Consider the following 15,732-nt stretch of genomic DNA (forward strand, 5'->3'; position numbering starts at 1 on the left):
ACTTTTGTTCAAACAAGGCCCCTCAGCACACTTGACATCGTTTGTTTGGCGCCAAAATGCCACCAGATTACACCAAAGGGCTACTTTTGTCCAAATGAAGCCCCTCAATTCACTTCATGTTGCTTCCTTGGTGCCACCATGCTGCACCAAAGCAATACATTTTTTTCTTTTTTTGAATTGATGAATTCCGAACCACAATAAAAAAAAATAAAAAAATAATAATAATTAAAATAACTGAGGGGGGGGGGGGTTACAGTGGTTCTCAAACGTTGGGCCGGCAAATAATACCCAATAAATTGAATCAAATGTAGTATTCAAAATTGGTTTTGTGTCATTGCTTTGGGTCAATTAAATTTGTGAGGACATCAATCTGAAATCCCTACCATAAAACGCTAACACAAAAAAAACAATTATTTCAGATGTCCCTTTGTTTGAAAAAACAAAATTATTATTATTTTTTTTTTTTTTTAACAATGTTGCCCGATTTTGCAGAATATAACATTTAATGTTGTGAGAATAAAGTTGTATCTTTGAAATTCACTTTCTTAAACGATACGGAATAACGAGAAGCTAGGTTGAGACCCACCGAGAACGGATGCGTGAATGGATCATTATTTGGATCTTGTTCAACATTTTTTTGTTGCCTCCAGGTTGAGCATTCTGGCTCAGGATATGACCAACGTTCAGTCGAGAGTGGATGACGTCAACAAGTCGGTGAAACAGCTGGAGGACAGCAGACACCCTCGCACCAAAGAGGTCAAGGAATGCCAGATGAGACTGAATATAAGGTGATTTTTTTTTTTCTTTTAAACTCAAATTGAACGGGAAAAAAAATCAATATACTAGACGCCAAATCATTATAAACAAAAACACCTATTGAGAACAGTTAATTTGATTTAAAAAAAAATCTAAAACAAATCACAAATCTCTCAATAGGGTTGAGGTCAGGGGGTGATGTTCACCACACGGCTTTTTCAATAATCTTTTCTTTTTTTTTTTGGGTGGGAACCAAAATCACAATGACGACCTCCATATTTTGTGTATGCAAAACTATTCACAATCTTGATTCTTTTTTTTAAAGTGCCATTTTTCCTACACTTGTATATATTGCAATCTTAAAATTGTTTGACAATGTTCATTAAAATTTATTGATCCAAATAATTATGCACAGCTGTTTCAAGGTACACATTAACCCAAGTACCTATGTAGAGCTTCCTTTTAGCTCATTTGCTACCAGCCGAGTTAAAAAAAAAAAAAAGGATCTTTAACGTCTTTTGCCGTCAATGGTAGGGAACAAGTTAAGGATGCTTCACGAGTTCTCGGTAGGGTTGGGATCAGGGGATATCTCTGGAGATGGTGGTGAAAAAAAAGTAAAGAACTCGAAAAATCTAATCTTTGTAAACTGTAAAGAGCGCAATATCGGAATATTCTTTCAGGTGGGATGCCTTCAAGACGATGGTGGAGGACAAGAAGAAGAAGGTGGACTCGGCGCTCAGCCTGAACAATTACGGACTGGAGTGTGATGAGACTGCCGCGTGGATCCGTGACAAGACGCGCGTCATCGAGTCCACGCAGGACCTGGGCAACGACCTGGCCGCCGTCATGACCATCCAGAGGAAGTTGTACGGCATGGAACGCGACTTGGCCGCCATCGACTCCAAGCTCCATCTCCTGACGGCCGACGCCGACCGCTTGGCGATGGAGAACCCGGAGAACGCGGCCGGAATCTTGGACCAGCGCGCCCAGCTGGACGCGGCTTGGGACGAACTGAAGAAGACCCTGAAGGACCGCGAGGACTCGTTGGGCGAAGTCAGCAAGCTGCAGACGTTCCTCCAGGACCTGGACGACTTCCAGTCGTGGCTCTTCAGGGCTCAGAAGGCCGTGGCCTCTGAGGAGATGCCCGCCTCGCTGCCCGAGGCCGAAGAGCAGCTGAGCCTGCACGACGCCGTGCGCGACGACATCGACAACCACGGGGAGGACTTCCGCGGCATCAGGGATTTTGGTACGCAGGTCACACTCGGCCAGGAGGATGACCCGCAGTATCGGGAGCTGGAACAGACGCTTGGTGATCTGGACCGAGGCTGGTACGAGCTCCAGAAGATGTGGGACAGACGCAAGAACTTCTTGGACCAGTGCTTTGGCTTCCAACAGTTCCTAAGGGACGGCAAGGCGGTGGAGGCCATCCTCAACAACCAGGTGAGTGATGACCGACTCCACAGCGTAACGATCCAAAGCAACGGAAGAAACCTTAATATTGTGACGCAGAACCAAACTTGGCCGTTTCTCGTCTTTTCTTTTTTTTTGCAGGAATACACGTTGGCCCACGTGGACAAGCCCGACACTCTGGACGGGGCGGAGCAGGCCCTTAAGAAACACGAAGACTTTTTGAGCACCATGGAGGCCAACGAGGACAAGATTGATGGCGCTCTCCAGGTGGGCAGACAGCTGGTGGACGACGGCAACTTGTATGCGGGGAAAGTGCAGGACAAAATGGACTCCATCAGTGACAGGTGTGTGGAGTTTTCTTGTCCATCGACCCACGCAGTTGGCGATATATGTACTTAAGAGCAGCGGCGGGCCGTGCATTTCACACGTAGGCCTTCAGTGAAGTCCGACTTGAATAAATCCCCCCATCATTTATGACACCACAGTTGGACAAATTATCTACTTGAAGACACTTGCGCACTACTGAGTGAGTGTTGGACGAACTAGCTTCTCTTGCAAGGTCCGTTTTGAAAATGGCCTCGCAAGCGCATCTGCAATTAAATCCACACTTTTCCCTCCTTCGGCCATTGTGGTTTTAAAAAGCAAGAATATATTTTAGATTTTCGAACGGTCGCCTGTTACAACTTCCGGGTGTGTTAATTCCGCATTGCGCTGCCCCCTCACGAGTGAGTATCCAATCACATGACGCGTTCATTACCTTCAACGTGAGGCCTGCGAGAAGGCCTAACAGTCCTCAACTTGTGATCTGATTGGCTATCGCACCTCTCAAAGCTCATTGACTTTGACAAAACAGACGCCCGCACGATTATATCGGAAGGACTCGGACGAATAGTGTACGCTCCTGGTCTTGTGAAATCTGCCCGGCAACACAAGCTAGCCGAATTCTGATCGGATAAAAACGCTCACCTAAAAATACAACACTAGGTTATTACAAGACATCAATGTGAAGAATATGATCATTTTTTTCTTGATTATGTTGGGCCTTGAAGGCCTTGACCGCCCACCACTGCTTAAGAGCCAATCAGAGTCGAGCGTCGGCCAAGCGAAAGTCCTGCTAAAAGCATCCATATCTTTAAAACCCACAGCAGTTTGTAATTATCTGTCCTCAACAAGAATTTTGTGCAATACTTTCCTCAAAAAAAATCATCTGCTCAATTTGATCTCAATTTGATTAGGGCAGCTCAGAGAGCCGCACAGGATGCTTTCACTCCCCATTTACGCCCACAATGTATTTGAGCAGGCAGGTTTCAGCGCTAATGGATATCGATTCACTTAAAAGTGAGAGTACACACTCCGATGGCTGCAGGTGTTTTGTTATTCCTCAAACAGGAGCGTCTCTCTGCAGGAAAAAGAATGAAAGAAGAAGTCTGTGATTTTTTTTTTTTTTCATTTAGGCACAACAGAAACAAAGCGAGAGCCCAGGAGGTGTCGGAGAAGCTGCGCGACAACCGAGACCTGCAGCACTTCTTGCAGAACACGCAAGATGTGAGCTCACCCTTTTTGTTGTTGCGTTGCCGATGGTGTAGCATTTAGCGTCCATTGATCCCAGTTCGTCTCGGTCCAAAATCAGCTGACCGTGTGGATCAATGAGAAGATGCTGACCGCTCAGGATACGTCGTACGACGAGGCCAGGAACCTGCACAGCAAGTGGCTGAAGCACCAGGCCTTCATGGCCGAGTTGGCCTCCAACAAGGACTGGTTGGACAAAGTGGACCAGGTACGTCTTGTTCGGATCCAGTACGACAGCTGGAGTTGACATCTGTTTGACCGAGGCCAAGTACAAATGTGCTGCGACATACCGACGATGACGACCGCCAAAAACGAGAGGCGAGAGCTTCGATAGCGGTTTGTGGCTCGTTAGCGAAGATGGAAAAAAAAAAATGTTCCACTTCAGGTTAGCGAGCGCTGACGAAATGGCAAGGGCAAACAATTTTGGAATTTTGATGCAGATCCAGTTGGCCCGATGATTCACCTCCGAGCAACACAAATACGAGGCGAGATTTTATTTTGGTCGTCACTTGCCAGTGAGCAAGTCAGCTAGCGTGATGATACAAAAAAAAATCAAACTTAGCCTCATGCGGCTTCCTCATCTTTATCTTTATCTTTATTACCTCCGCCAAGCACCAAAATTATGAGGCATGAGGTAAGCCGTTTTCTGGTTAGCAAGTCGGCTAGCTCTACGAATCATTCCGCAAATGTAATAATATTCACGATACGGTGTTTAGAACATTTTTGACTTGACTTCCCTTTTAGTAGCTACCTAGCATACGCCGCTAATTATCAATAATAGAGGTTGCGTTGTTAGCCGTTTGCTAGTTAGCAAGTCATCTAGCGTGATGACACAAAAAAAATTCCCAACTAAATTTGTTGAGGGGTGACATAAGGCCAAAATAAGAAATGTAGAAATTTGGATACAGATCCGGTTGCCTTAATTAGCTGCTTTTTTTTACTTCCACCAAGAACCGCGTTTGAAGCTGTTTTTGTTAGCCTAGCCGTTCGTCGGCATTCGTGTATATGAATAAACATTTGTTCTCCGATCCAATTGGCAGGAGGGCCAGGAGCTGATGGATTCCAAGCCCGAGTTGGAGCCGGTGGTGCGGGAGCGCCTGGCCGCCCTCCACCAGCTTTGGGAGATGTTGGAGTCCACCACGCAGGAGAAGGCCCGGCTGCTGTTCGACGCCAACCGCTCGGAGCTGTTCGACCAGAGCCTGGCGGACATCAGGAAGTGGCTGGGCGAGCTCCAGCAGCAGCTTCAAAGCACGGGTGCTGATGACGTTAACGGCGGCGAAGATGTCAAAGACTTGACCAATGCAAACATCTTGCTCAAGAAACACCAGGTGGGAGAAAATTGCGGCGCTCAAGCTACCGCAGAAATTTACCGGCTTGACTTATTAATGGGCATTTTATAAATTTTTTTTCAATCGAAAACAAAACTCAGTTAAATCTATATTAAGCATTTTTACTTTTCGTAATGTATAATTTTGTCTCATAATGGATGGGTGGATATATATATTTTTTTTTAATTCAATTTTTTTTTAATTCATTTGTGACCCTAGTGAGGAATTGTATTGAACATGGATATGATTCTTTATTTTCACATTTAATTTCATTTTGCTGAAAAGTATGAAAAGTAAAAATATATTTTTTTGCGATAATTTTTTCTATATACCTTTTTTAAAAAATATATATTTTTAAAAATTTCTTGTTAAACAAACCCGAATCCTCATATATTGCCTCGATAACATCTTGCACGTTTCCCCATTATGCAACTAATAAAAAGTTATCTTACCTTTTATTTCTCTTTTTCTAATAAAACTTCCAAAAACTTTTTTTTTTTTTTTTTGCCACTATTGTTTAAATTGTCTTTAGTCATAGATTATTTTTTTTCTCAATCTAAATTTGCCCAACTCATACTTATTTGAAACATTATTAAGCATTTTTTTTTTCAAGATATGAATGTTTGAGGCAATCAGTTCCATACTCCATCCTCTGATACAATCTTAACTGTTCTTGTTTATTTATTTATTTATTTATTTTGTCACATATCGTGGCGACTAGGTGATGGAGAACCAAGTGCGGGATCGCGCTCGCGAGTTGGAGGAGCTGCAGGAGGCACTGAGGACGCACGGCGGTGGCGGCGGGCGTGACGAACAGCAGCAGCCCGAGCTGGAAGTGGAGCAGCAGAATCTGCAGGTCCAGTTCCAGCAGCTTGCCGCACCCTTAGCCCAGCGCAGGAGCAAGCTGGAGGCGGCCAAGGCCGTGCATCAGTTCTACAGGGACCTCGCTGACGAGCTGGTGAGCCTTACAGCAGATTTTTTATTTTTTTTACCTATTCAGATATACTCACATTTTTTTTTCCTCCCCAGCTGTGGATTGAAGAAAGAATGCCGTTGGCGCTGTCGCGAGATCACGGCAACGACCTGCAAACAGTGCAGATGCTTCTCAAAAGGAATCAGGTCACTTGAGATTGTATTGAGCAACAAACGGGTCGGCTGGGGTAGCATATATAAAAAAAAGATGGAATATTTACAATAAACAGTGGATATAAAAAGTCTACACACCCCTGTTTCAAAACATAATGTGAAATATAACCTTGTGCAACACAAATGTTACAAACATGCCCTTCAGGTTTCTGCTACAAAGAAAATGTCAGGAAAAGCCTACTAGAACACCCGAGCTTTACTTGGCGTTATTTTAGTGGCACTTGAAATGGTGTCAGGTGACTGCTGACTTATTTTAGCATGAGTTTGAATGTGATTTGTTGACAGCAATATTTGCAGTTTTAAAAGGGGGTGCACACTTCTGCAACCACATTTTCTCAGTTTGTTTTTCTTAGCTGAAAAAAGTTGTCAAATGATTTATCTTGGGCTTACCTTTTTATATCAGAAATACGAGGCATTTGAGCAGGGATGAACAAAATAGGATGATAAACTATTAAATCTTTTTTTTTTTTTTTAAACTGACAAATAAAATTGGGATAGAATGTTAAAAATACAAATTTATAGAATTGAATGAGTTTTGTATATAAAACAAAAACATTTGAAAAACGGTTTGTAATGTGCTTAATTAAACCTGATAAATAAATATTCAGTGAATAAATCTATAAAAATTCACCTGCAAAAAGTAAAATGGTCAGTTAAAAAAAAACATGCTTTTTTAAAAAAAAAAAAAAATTAATGACTTTTAAAAATTGAATAAAAATAATTTTTAAAATAAGTTAATCACAACTGAATTTCCTAAATCATTCTTTTTTGTCCTACAAACAAAAAAGTGCATGTAAAGCTGTAATAAGTGAAACTTTTGCTTGCGCAGACACTGCAGCGGGAGATCGAGGGCCACCAGCCCCGTGTGGACGAAGTGCTGGAGCGAGGACGCAGGAGTGCGGCGACGGCCGAGGCGGGCGAGGAGGGAGGCCCCGAGGTCGGGCGGCTGGCCGGGCAGCTGTGCGAGCTGGAGGAGGCGTGGCCGCGGCTGCGGGAGCAGATGACGCGACGCAAGGACAGGCTGGACGCTTCGCATCGGGCGCAGCAGTTCTATAACGACGCCGACGAGGCCCACGCATGGATCGGCGAGCAGGAACTCTACATGATCGCTGAGGAAAAGCCCAAGGTAGAGCAAAAGTCTACACACCCCTGATCAAATGACAGGTTTTGGCGATACCTCAAATCAAGACAACTTTCATAAATGTGAATGATTGACAGGTCCTACAGCCTGTATAACTCAATAAAAAAAAAAAAAACTCTTTTAGACATGGCAAGTAAAAATTAACAGCTGTGATAACTTGGTTGCAGAAGTGTGCACACCCGCTAATAACGGGAATTGGCATACACCTGACACCATTTGAAGTGCCTCCGATTTTTCCCAAATAAAGTGCAGCTGTTCTAGTAAAATTACCCCAAAAACAACATTTTGGTTTTCTTAAAGTAGGCTCAAAGTACAAAGGATGTGACAACAATTTAAAAATAGAGAGCCTAAATTACACATCCGCTTGTTAACTTTTTTCTTTCTATCAAGCTAACACGCTAACTAAAAAAAATTTTATACAGCGTAAATGTCATGTCAATATAAAATACAATATAAAAATGCACACATTGTGGAACATTATTTTAAAAGAATAATATTGCACAAAATGTCTCACAATTAAACTAAACATTTAAAAAAGATACACCAAGGTTAAAAAATAAAAAAAAGAACAATTAGGTAAAAACACCAAAATATGACAAAAAAAAAATATTCCAAGAAAATATTGGATCAAATATTAAAATACCCCGGATGTTGAGGAATTATATGCAAAATATCCCAAATACTAGAAAAGAATATTTGAGGCTGCTCCTGTGCCAGGAGACGATGTTGCGCAGTGGATCAACGGGTTTCTTCTCGACGCTCGACCCAATTCGCATTTGGGGTTCCCGTTATTTTCCATCCAGTTTCCCACTTTTGGTCTTTCCGTCCGTGCCGTGCAGGACGAGCAGAGCGCCATGTTGAGTCTGAAGCGTCACAACATCGTCAAGCAGGCCGTAGACGACTACGCCGACTCCATCCGGAATCTGTCGGAGCGATCTCAGAGCATGTTGGCGGAGGAGCACCCCGACGGGTTTGCCACTTTTTCATACAAGTGCGACCCAATGCGCTTCAAATCAAATGCTGAGTCTTTTCGATTGCTTGCGGCGCAGCGAGAAGATCATCCGCCGTCAGGGTCAGGTGGACAAGCAGTACGCCGGATTGAGCGAACTGGCCGAGGACCGGCGCAGGAAGCTGGAGCACGCCTACCACCATTTCCTGCTCAGCCGCGAGGTGGACGACCTAGAGCAGTGGATCTCCGAGCGCGACGTGGCCGCGTCCTCGCAGGAGATGGGGCAGGACCTGGATCACGTCACGGTATAGTCGCCACGTTTTAGTCAACAATTAAAACACAAGATGGCTGCTAGTTGTTTTGTGAAACTGCTGGCATAATGCGAACAAATAATGCAAAATGCCATAGATAGGCTAACAAGCATCTCGCATCATTGTTACGGCGTTTTAACCCTTTAAGCGGCGAATTGTTAGAAATAGTGTTGGAGTTCTGTAAAAAGTAAAGCAAAACTACAAAATCTTCGAAAAGTTTGGAGTGTCTTTAAAATTAAATAAGATGCATAAATTGGAATTTCTAAAATAGGAAAAGAACTGGAAAAACATTTTTATTTAAAAAATTGGTAATTAAGTAGGCAAAAATTCAGTATGAAATTATGCTTTTTATACAGTCGCTAAATTCAATCATAGCTTGAATAAAATATAATAAAATAAGGAAAAAAAATATGCACGGAATAAAAAGTCCATATTAAAGTATAAAATTGCGGCTTAAAAGGGTAATAGAATAGTGTAATTGAAACAAAATAAAAAAATAAATGTAAAAAATGTTACAGGATAAAAGATGGGAAAATTTAAAGTGTTGGAAATAATTTCAATAGTATAAAATAACCAAAATATATAATCAACGAAAATGTAAAACAATATTTTTTTGAAGTCAGAATAAATAGTGACTAACGGAGTTGTTTTAAAGTGTACGAAATATATCCATAAATTATATTTTTATACAAAATAAATACTCAATAACAAGTATAGTAATAATAAAAATAGTGAGAAATATTGAGAAAAACAATACCAATAAAGTAATAATTAAAAGAAAAAAAGTGTAAAAGTAAATGACAAAAAAATGCTCAAAGGTTAAGTGTAGAACGTAAGAAAAATAATGTACGATAAAAAATTCCTGCACTTTGTCAAAGTTCCAATTTCCAGCTGAAGAAAAATTAGAAACTAAATGAATTGCAAACGACTCCCGAAATTGGAGTGTCACTTTGTCTTGTGTGCGTCAGCTTCTGAGGGACAAGTTCCGCGAATTTGCGCGCGAGACGGGCGCGCAGGGTCAGAAGCGCGTGGACGCCGTCAACCGCGCCATCGACGAGCTGATCGAGGCGGGCCACAGCGAGGCCATCGCCATGGCCGAGTGGAAGGACGCCATCAACGAGAGCTGGGCCGACCTCCTGGAGCTCATCGACACGCGCGCTCAGCTCCTCAACGCCTCCTACGAGCTTCTCAAGTAAGACAAACGTTAAAAAAAAAAAAAAAAAAAAAATCATTTGCACGATGGTGATTCAAAATCCGTATTTGGATGCAACTTGAAATTGGCATTCCGCTGGTCTTCAGGTACTTTGACGACGGCAAAGAGCTCGTGGTCCAGATCCGCGACAAGCAGAATGAGCTTCCCGAAGACGTGGGCGAGGACTTCAGCAAAGCCGAGTCCTTCCACAGGATGCACGCCGCTTTTGAACGCGACATAACCTCCCTCGGAAAGCAGGTAAGCGCGCGCTTTGTTTGAATGACGTCTATATGCTGCCCCCTAGTGGACGTGTGAAAACCTACTGATACAGTTCCAAAGGGTATTAATTGTTCTACTTTTTATATGAGTCTAAATCCAATAATGATAATAACTACTCATGAATATATATTCATATTCATAGAATACATTTACACGTTTACTTTGTTTTAAATATTGATCACTTTGTTTGCAGCAATCTTCAGAAATGATAGAAAATACTTGAATGTCTGGATTCATAAAACATGAAAATACGTCCGTGGCTCTGATTGAGATGATTGAAAAATATCAGTATGATTTTTAATGTTGTATTGTTTGTACTTTACTTTTACATGAATATAAAACTTTTGTTTTTGAGTTACTTTTTTAGCCGTCAATGGCAGTGAATGAGTTGATAAAAACAGAAAAATAAAATGACATAAAACACCAAGTAAAGACAAGAATAAAATATTTATCATAAAAATGTACAAATAGCATTTGATGAAAATGACAGAAATAGGGCAATTTAATCTGGAACAATCATTTATATTTACACTAAGCAACTGCAATATATGATTTTTAAAAAATGAATGAATAAATAAATAAAAAGCTTTCCTTCGTCCGTAAGGTGGAGCAGCTGCAGGAGACGGCGGGGCGGCTGCGCGCTCAGTACGCCGGCGAGCAAGCCGACGGCATCCAAGCGCAGGAGCGAGAAGCTCTCCAGGCCTGGCAGGCTTTGCTGGACGCCTGCGACGGCCGCCGCAAGCGGCTGCTGGACACGGCCCAAAAGTTCCGCTTCTTCGCGATGGTGCGCGACCTCATGGCCTGGATGGAGAGCATCGGCCAGCAGATCGACACCCAGGAGAAGCCGCGGTAATTGGGGGGGGGAATGACATGCGACGGTTCAATTGCAGAGAGTTCTGCAACATAAATTCACTTGACGGAAATTGAAATGTGCTATTAGACTCCAAAAAAATGTCAACTAGGGTTAGGGTTTTCATCTAGGGTTTCAAACTAGGGTTAGAGTTTCAAACTAGGGTTAGGGTTTCAAACTAGGGTTAGGGTTTCAAGGTAGGGTTTCAAATTAGGGTTAGGGTTTCAAACTAGGGTTAGGGTTTCAAGGTAGGGTTTCAAATTAGGGTTAGGGTTTCAAACTAGGGTTAGGGTTTCAAGGTAGGGTTTCAAATTAGGGTTAGGGTTTTTATCTCGGGTTTCAAACTAGGGTTAGGGTTAGGGTTTCAAGGTAGGGTTTCAAATTAGGGTTAGGGTTTTTATCTCGGGTTTCAAACTAGGGTTAGGGTTTACAGATATGGTTTCAAACTAGGGTTAGGGTTTCAAGGTAGGGTTTCAAATTAGGGTTAGGGTTTCAAACTAGGGTTAGGGTTTCAAGGTAGGGTTTCCAATTAGGGTTAGGGTTTCAAACTAGGGTTAGTGTTTCAAGGTAGGGTTTCAAATTAGGGTTAGGGTTTTTATCTCGGGTTTCAAACTAGGGTTAGGGTTTCAAGGTAGGGTTTCAAATTAGGGTTAGGGTTTCAAACTAGGGTAAGGGTTTCAAGGTAGGGTTTCAAACTAGGGTTAGGGTTTCAAGGTAGGGTTTCAAATTAGGGTTAGGGTTTTTATCTCGGGTTTCAAACTAGGGTTAGGGTTTCAAACTAAGGTTAGGGTTTCAAACTAGGGTTAGGGTTTCAAGGTAGGGTTTCAAATTAGGGTTAGGGTTTCAAACCAGGGTTAGGGTTTCAAGGTAGGGTTTCAAATTAGGGTTAGGGTTTCAAACTAGGGTTAGGGTTTCAAGGTAGGGTTTCAAATTAGGGTTAGGGTTTCAAACTAGGGTTAGGGTTTCAAGGTAGGGTTTCAAATTAGGGTTAGGGTTTCAAACTAGGGTTAGGGTTTCAAGGTAGGGTTTCAAATTAGGGTTAGGGTTTTTATCTAGGGTTAGGGTTTCAAACTAGGGTTAGGGTTTCAAGGTAGGGTTTCAAATTAGGGTTAGGGTTTCAAACTAGGGTTAGGGTTTCAAGGTAGGGTTTCAAATTAGGGTTAGGGTTTTTATCTCGGGTTTCAAACTAGGGTTAGGGTTAGGGTTTCAAGGTAGGGTTTCAAATTAGGGTTAGGGTTTTTATCTCGGGTTTCAAACTAGGGTTAGGGTTTACAGATATGGTTTCAAACTAGGGTTAGCGTTTCAAGGTAGGGTTTCAAATTAGGGTTAGGGTTTCAAACTAGGGTTAGGGTTTCAAGGTAGGGTTTCAAATTAGGGTTAGGGTTTCAAACTAGGGTTAGTGTTTCAAGGTAGGGTTTCAAATTAGGGTTAGGGTTTTTATCTCGGGTTTCAAACTAGGGTTAGGGTTTCAAGGTAGGGTTTCAAATTAGGGTTAGGGTTTCAAACTAGGGTAAGGGTTTCAAGGTAGGGTTTCAAACTAGGGTTAGGGTTTCAAGGTAGGGTTTCAAATTAGGGTTAGGGTTTTTATCTCGGGTTTCAAACTAGGGTTAGGGTTTCAAACTAAGGTTAGGGTTTCAAACTAGGGTTAGGGTTTCAAGGTAGGGTTTCAAATTAGGGTTAGGGTTTCAAACTAGGGTTAGGGTTTCAAGGTAGGGTTTCAAATTAGGGTTAGGGTTTCAAACTAGGGTTAGGGTTTCAAGGTAGGGTTTCAAATTAGGGTTAGGGTTTTTATCTAGGGTTAGGGTTTCAAACTAGGGTTAGGGTTTCAAGGTAGGGTTTCAAATTAGGGTTAGGGTTTCAAACTAGGGTTAGGGTTTCAAGGTAGGGTTTCAAATTAGGGTTAGGGTTTTTATCTCGGGTTTCAAACTAGGGTTAGGGTTTACAGATATGGTTTCAAACTAGGGTTAGGGTTTCAAGGTAGGGTTTCAAATTAGGGTTAGGGTTTCAAACTAGGGTTAGGGTTTCAAGGTAGGGTTTCAAATTAGGGTTAGGGTTTCAAACTAGGGTTAGTGTTTCAAGGTACGGTTTCAAATTAGGGTTAGGGTTTTTATCTCGGGTTTCAAACTAGGGTTAGGGTTTCAAGGTAGGGTTTCAAATTAGGGTTAGGGTTTCAAACTAGGGTAAGGGTTTCAAGGTAGGGTTTCAAATTAGGGTTAGGGTTTCAAACTAGGGTTAGGGTTTCAAGGTAGGGTTTCAAATTAGGGTTAGGGTTTTTATCTCGGGTTTCAAACTAGGGTTAGGGTTTCAAACTAAGGTTAGGGTTTCAAACTAGGGTTAGGGTTTCAAGGTAGGGTTTCAAATTAGGGTTAGGGTTTCAAACTAGGGTTAGGGTTTCAAGGTAGGGTTTCAAATTAGGGTTAGGGTTTCAAACTAGGGTTAGGGTTTCAAGGTAGGGTTTCAAATTAGGGTTAGGGTTTTTATCTCGGGTTTCAAACTAGGGTTAGGGTTTACAGATATGGTTTCAAACTAGGGTTAGGGTTTCAAGGTAGGGTTTCAAATTAGGGTTAGGGTTTCAAACTAGGGTTAGGGTTTCAAGGTAGGGTTTCAAATTAGGGTTAAGGTTTCAAACTAGGGTTAGGGTTTCAAGGTAGGGTTTCAAATTAGGGTTAGGGTTTTTATCTCGGGTTTCAAACTAGGGTTAGGGTTTACAGATATGGTTTCAAACTAGGGTTAGGGTTTCAAGGTAGGGTTTCAAATTAGGGTTAGGGTTTCAAACTAGGGTTAGGGTTTCAAGGTAGGGTTTCAAATTAGGGTTAGGGTTTCAAACTAGGGTTAGGGTTTCAAGGTAGGGTTTCAAATTAGGGTTAGGGTTTTTATCTCGGGTTTCAAACTATGGTTAGGGTTTCAAGGTAGGGTTTCAAATTAGGGTTAGGGTTTCAAACTAGGGTTAGGGTTTCAAGGTAGGGTTTCAAATTAGGGTTAGGGTTTTTATCTCGGGTTTCAAACTAGGGTTAGGGTTTACAGATATGGTTTCAAACTAGGATTAGGGTTTCAAGGTAGGGTTTCAAATTAGGGTTAGGGTTTACAGATATGGTTTCAAACTAGGATTAGGGTTTCAAGGTAGGGTTTCAAATTAGGGTTAGGGTTTCAAACTAGGGTTAGGGTTTCAAGGTAGGGTTTCAAATTAGGGTTAGGGTTTCAAACTAGGGTTAGGGTTTCAAGGTAGGGTTTCAAATTAGGGTTAGGGTTTACAGATATGGTTTCAAACTAGGATTAGGGTTTCAAGGTAGGGTTTCAAATTAGGGTTAGGGTTTCAAACTAGGGTTAGGGTTTCAAGGTAGGGTTTCAAACTAGGGTTAGGGTTTACAGATATGGTTTCAAACTAGGATTAGGGTTTCAAGGTAGGGTTTCAAATTAGGGTTAGGGTTTCAAACTAGGGTTAGGGTTTCAAGGTAGGGTTTCAAATTAGGGTTAGGGTTTCAAACTAGGGTAAGGGTTTCAAGGTAGGGTTTCAAATTAGGGTTAGGGTTTCAAACTAGGATTAGGGTTTCAAGGTAGGGTTTCAAACTAGGGTTAGGGTTTACAGATATGGTTTCAAACTAGGATTAGGGTTTCAAGGTAGGGTTTCAAATTAGGGTTAGGGTTTCAAACTAGGGTTAGGGTTTCAAGGTAGGGTTTCAAATTAGGGTTAGGGTTTCAAACTAGGGTAAGGGTTTCAAGGTAGGGTTTCAAATTAGGGTTAGGGTTTCAAACTAGGGTTAGGGTTTCAAGGTAGGGTTTCAAATTAGGGTTAGGATTTCAAGGTAGGGTTTCAAATTAGGGTTAGGGTTTACAGATATGGTTTCAAACTAGGGTTAGGGTTTCAAGGTAGGGTTTCAAATTAGGGTTAGGGTTTCAAACTAGGGTTAGGGTTTCAAGGTAGGGTTTCAAATTAGGGTTAGGGTTTCAAACTAGGGTAAGGGTTTCAAGGTAGGGTTTCAAATTAGGGTTAGGGTTTCAAGGTAGGGTTTCAAATTAGGGTTAGGGTTTACAGATATGGTTTCAAACTAGGGTTAGGGTTTCAAGGTAGGGTTTCTAATTAGGGTTAGGGTTTTTATCTCGGGTTTCAAACTAGGGTTAGGGTTTACAGATATGGTTTCAAACTAGGGTTAGGGTTTCAAGGTAGGGTTTCAAATTAGGGTTAGGGTTTCTAACTAGGGTTAGGGTTTCAAGGTAGGGTTTCAAATTAGGGTTAGGGTTTTTATCTCGGGTTTCAAACTAGGGTTAGGGTTTCAAACTATGGTTAGGGTTTCAAACTAGGGTTAGGGTTTCAAGGTAGGGTTTCAAATTAGGGTTAGGGTTTCAAACTAGGGTTAGGGTTTCAAGGTAGGGTTTCAAATTAGGGTTAGGGTTTCAAACTAGGGTTAGGGTTTCAAGGTAGGGTTTCAAATTAGGGTTAGGGTTTTTATCTCGGGTTTCAAACTAGGGTTAGGGTTTACAGATATGGTTTCAAACTAAGGTTAGGGTTTCAAGGTAGGGTTTCAAATTAGGGTTAGGGTTTCAAACTAGGGTTAGGGTTTCAAGGTAGGGTTTCAAATTAGGGTTAGGGTTTCAAACTAGGGTTAGGGTTTCAAGGTAGGGTTTCAAATTAGGGTTAGGGTTTTTATCTAGGGTTAGGGTTTCAAACTAGGGTTCGGGTTTCAAGGTAGGGTTTCAAATTAGGGTTAGGGTTTCAAACTAGGGTTAGGGTTTCAAGGTAGGGTTTCAAATTAGGGTTAGGGTTTTTATCTCGGGTTTCAAACTAGGGTTAGGGTTTCAAGGT

At 41.8% G+C, this 15,732-nt stretch overlaps 1 protein-coding gene across 3 annotated transcripts in view; it reads left to right on the forward strand.

Annotated features, from left to right (window-relative positions):
• sptb (spectrin, beta, erythrocytic) overlaps nt 1-15,732 on the forward strand; it is a 44,042-nt gene that overhangs the window by 19,378 nt on the left and 8,932 nt on the right. For all 3 annotated transcript variants that reach the window (XM_088310587.1, XM_088310597.1, XM_088310605.1), the window contains 14 exons: nt 651-788; nt 1,437-2,196; nt 2,308-2,510; nt 3,621-3,711; nt 3,797-3,943; nt 4,776-5,063; nt 5,785-6,021; nt 6,093-6,182; nt 7,039-7,335; nt 8,190-8,320; nt 8,400-8,604; nt 9,579-9,802; nt 9,910-10,060; nt 10,686-10,930. In XM_088310587.1, the coding sequence (XP_088166713.1) occupies nt 651-788; nt 1,437-2,196; nt 2,308-2,510; nt 3,621-3,711; nt 3,797-3,943; nt 4,776-5,063; nt 5,785-6,021; nt 6,093-6,182; nt 7,039-7,335; nt 8,190-8,320; nt 8,400-8,604; nt 9,579-9,802; nt 9,910-10,060; nt 10,686-10,930 (3,207 nt within the window). The remainder of the gene's footprint in view (nt 1-650; nt 789-1,436; nt 2,197-2,307; nt 2,511-3,620; nt 3,712-3,796; nt 3,944-4,775; nt 5,064-5,784; nt 6,022-6,092; nt 6,183-7,038; nt 7,336-8,189; nt 8,321-8,399; nt 8,605-9,578; nt 9,803-9,909; nt 10,061-10,685; nt 10,931-15,732) is intronic.

The sequence above is a fragment of the Idiotropiscis lumnitzeri genome, chromosome 1, assembly GCF_059441095.1.
Source record: "Idiotropiscis lumnitzeri isolate Australia: NSW breed Sydney's pygmy pipehorse chromosome 1, RoL_Ilum_1.0, whole genome shotgun sequence".
Lineage (NCBI taxonomy): Eukaryota > Metazoa > Chordata > Actinopteri > Syngnathiformes > Syngnathidae > Idiotropiscis > Idiotropiscis lumnitzeri.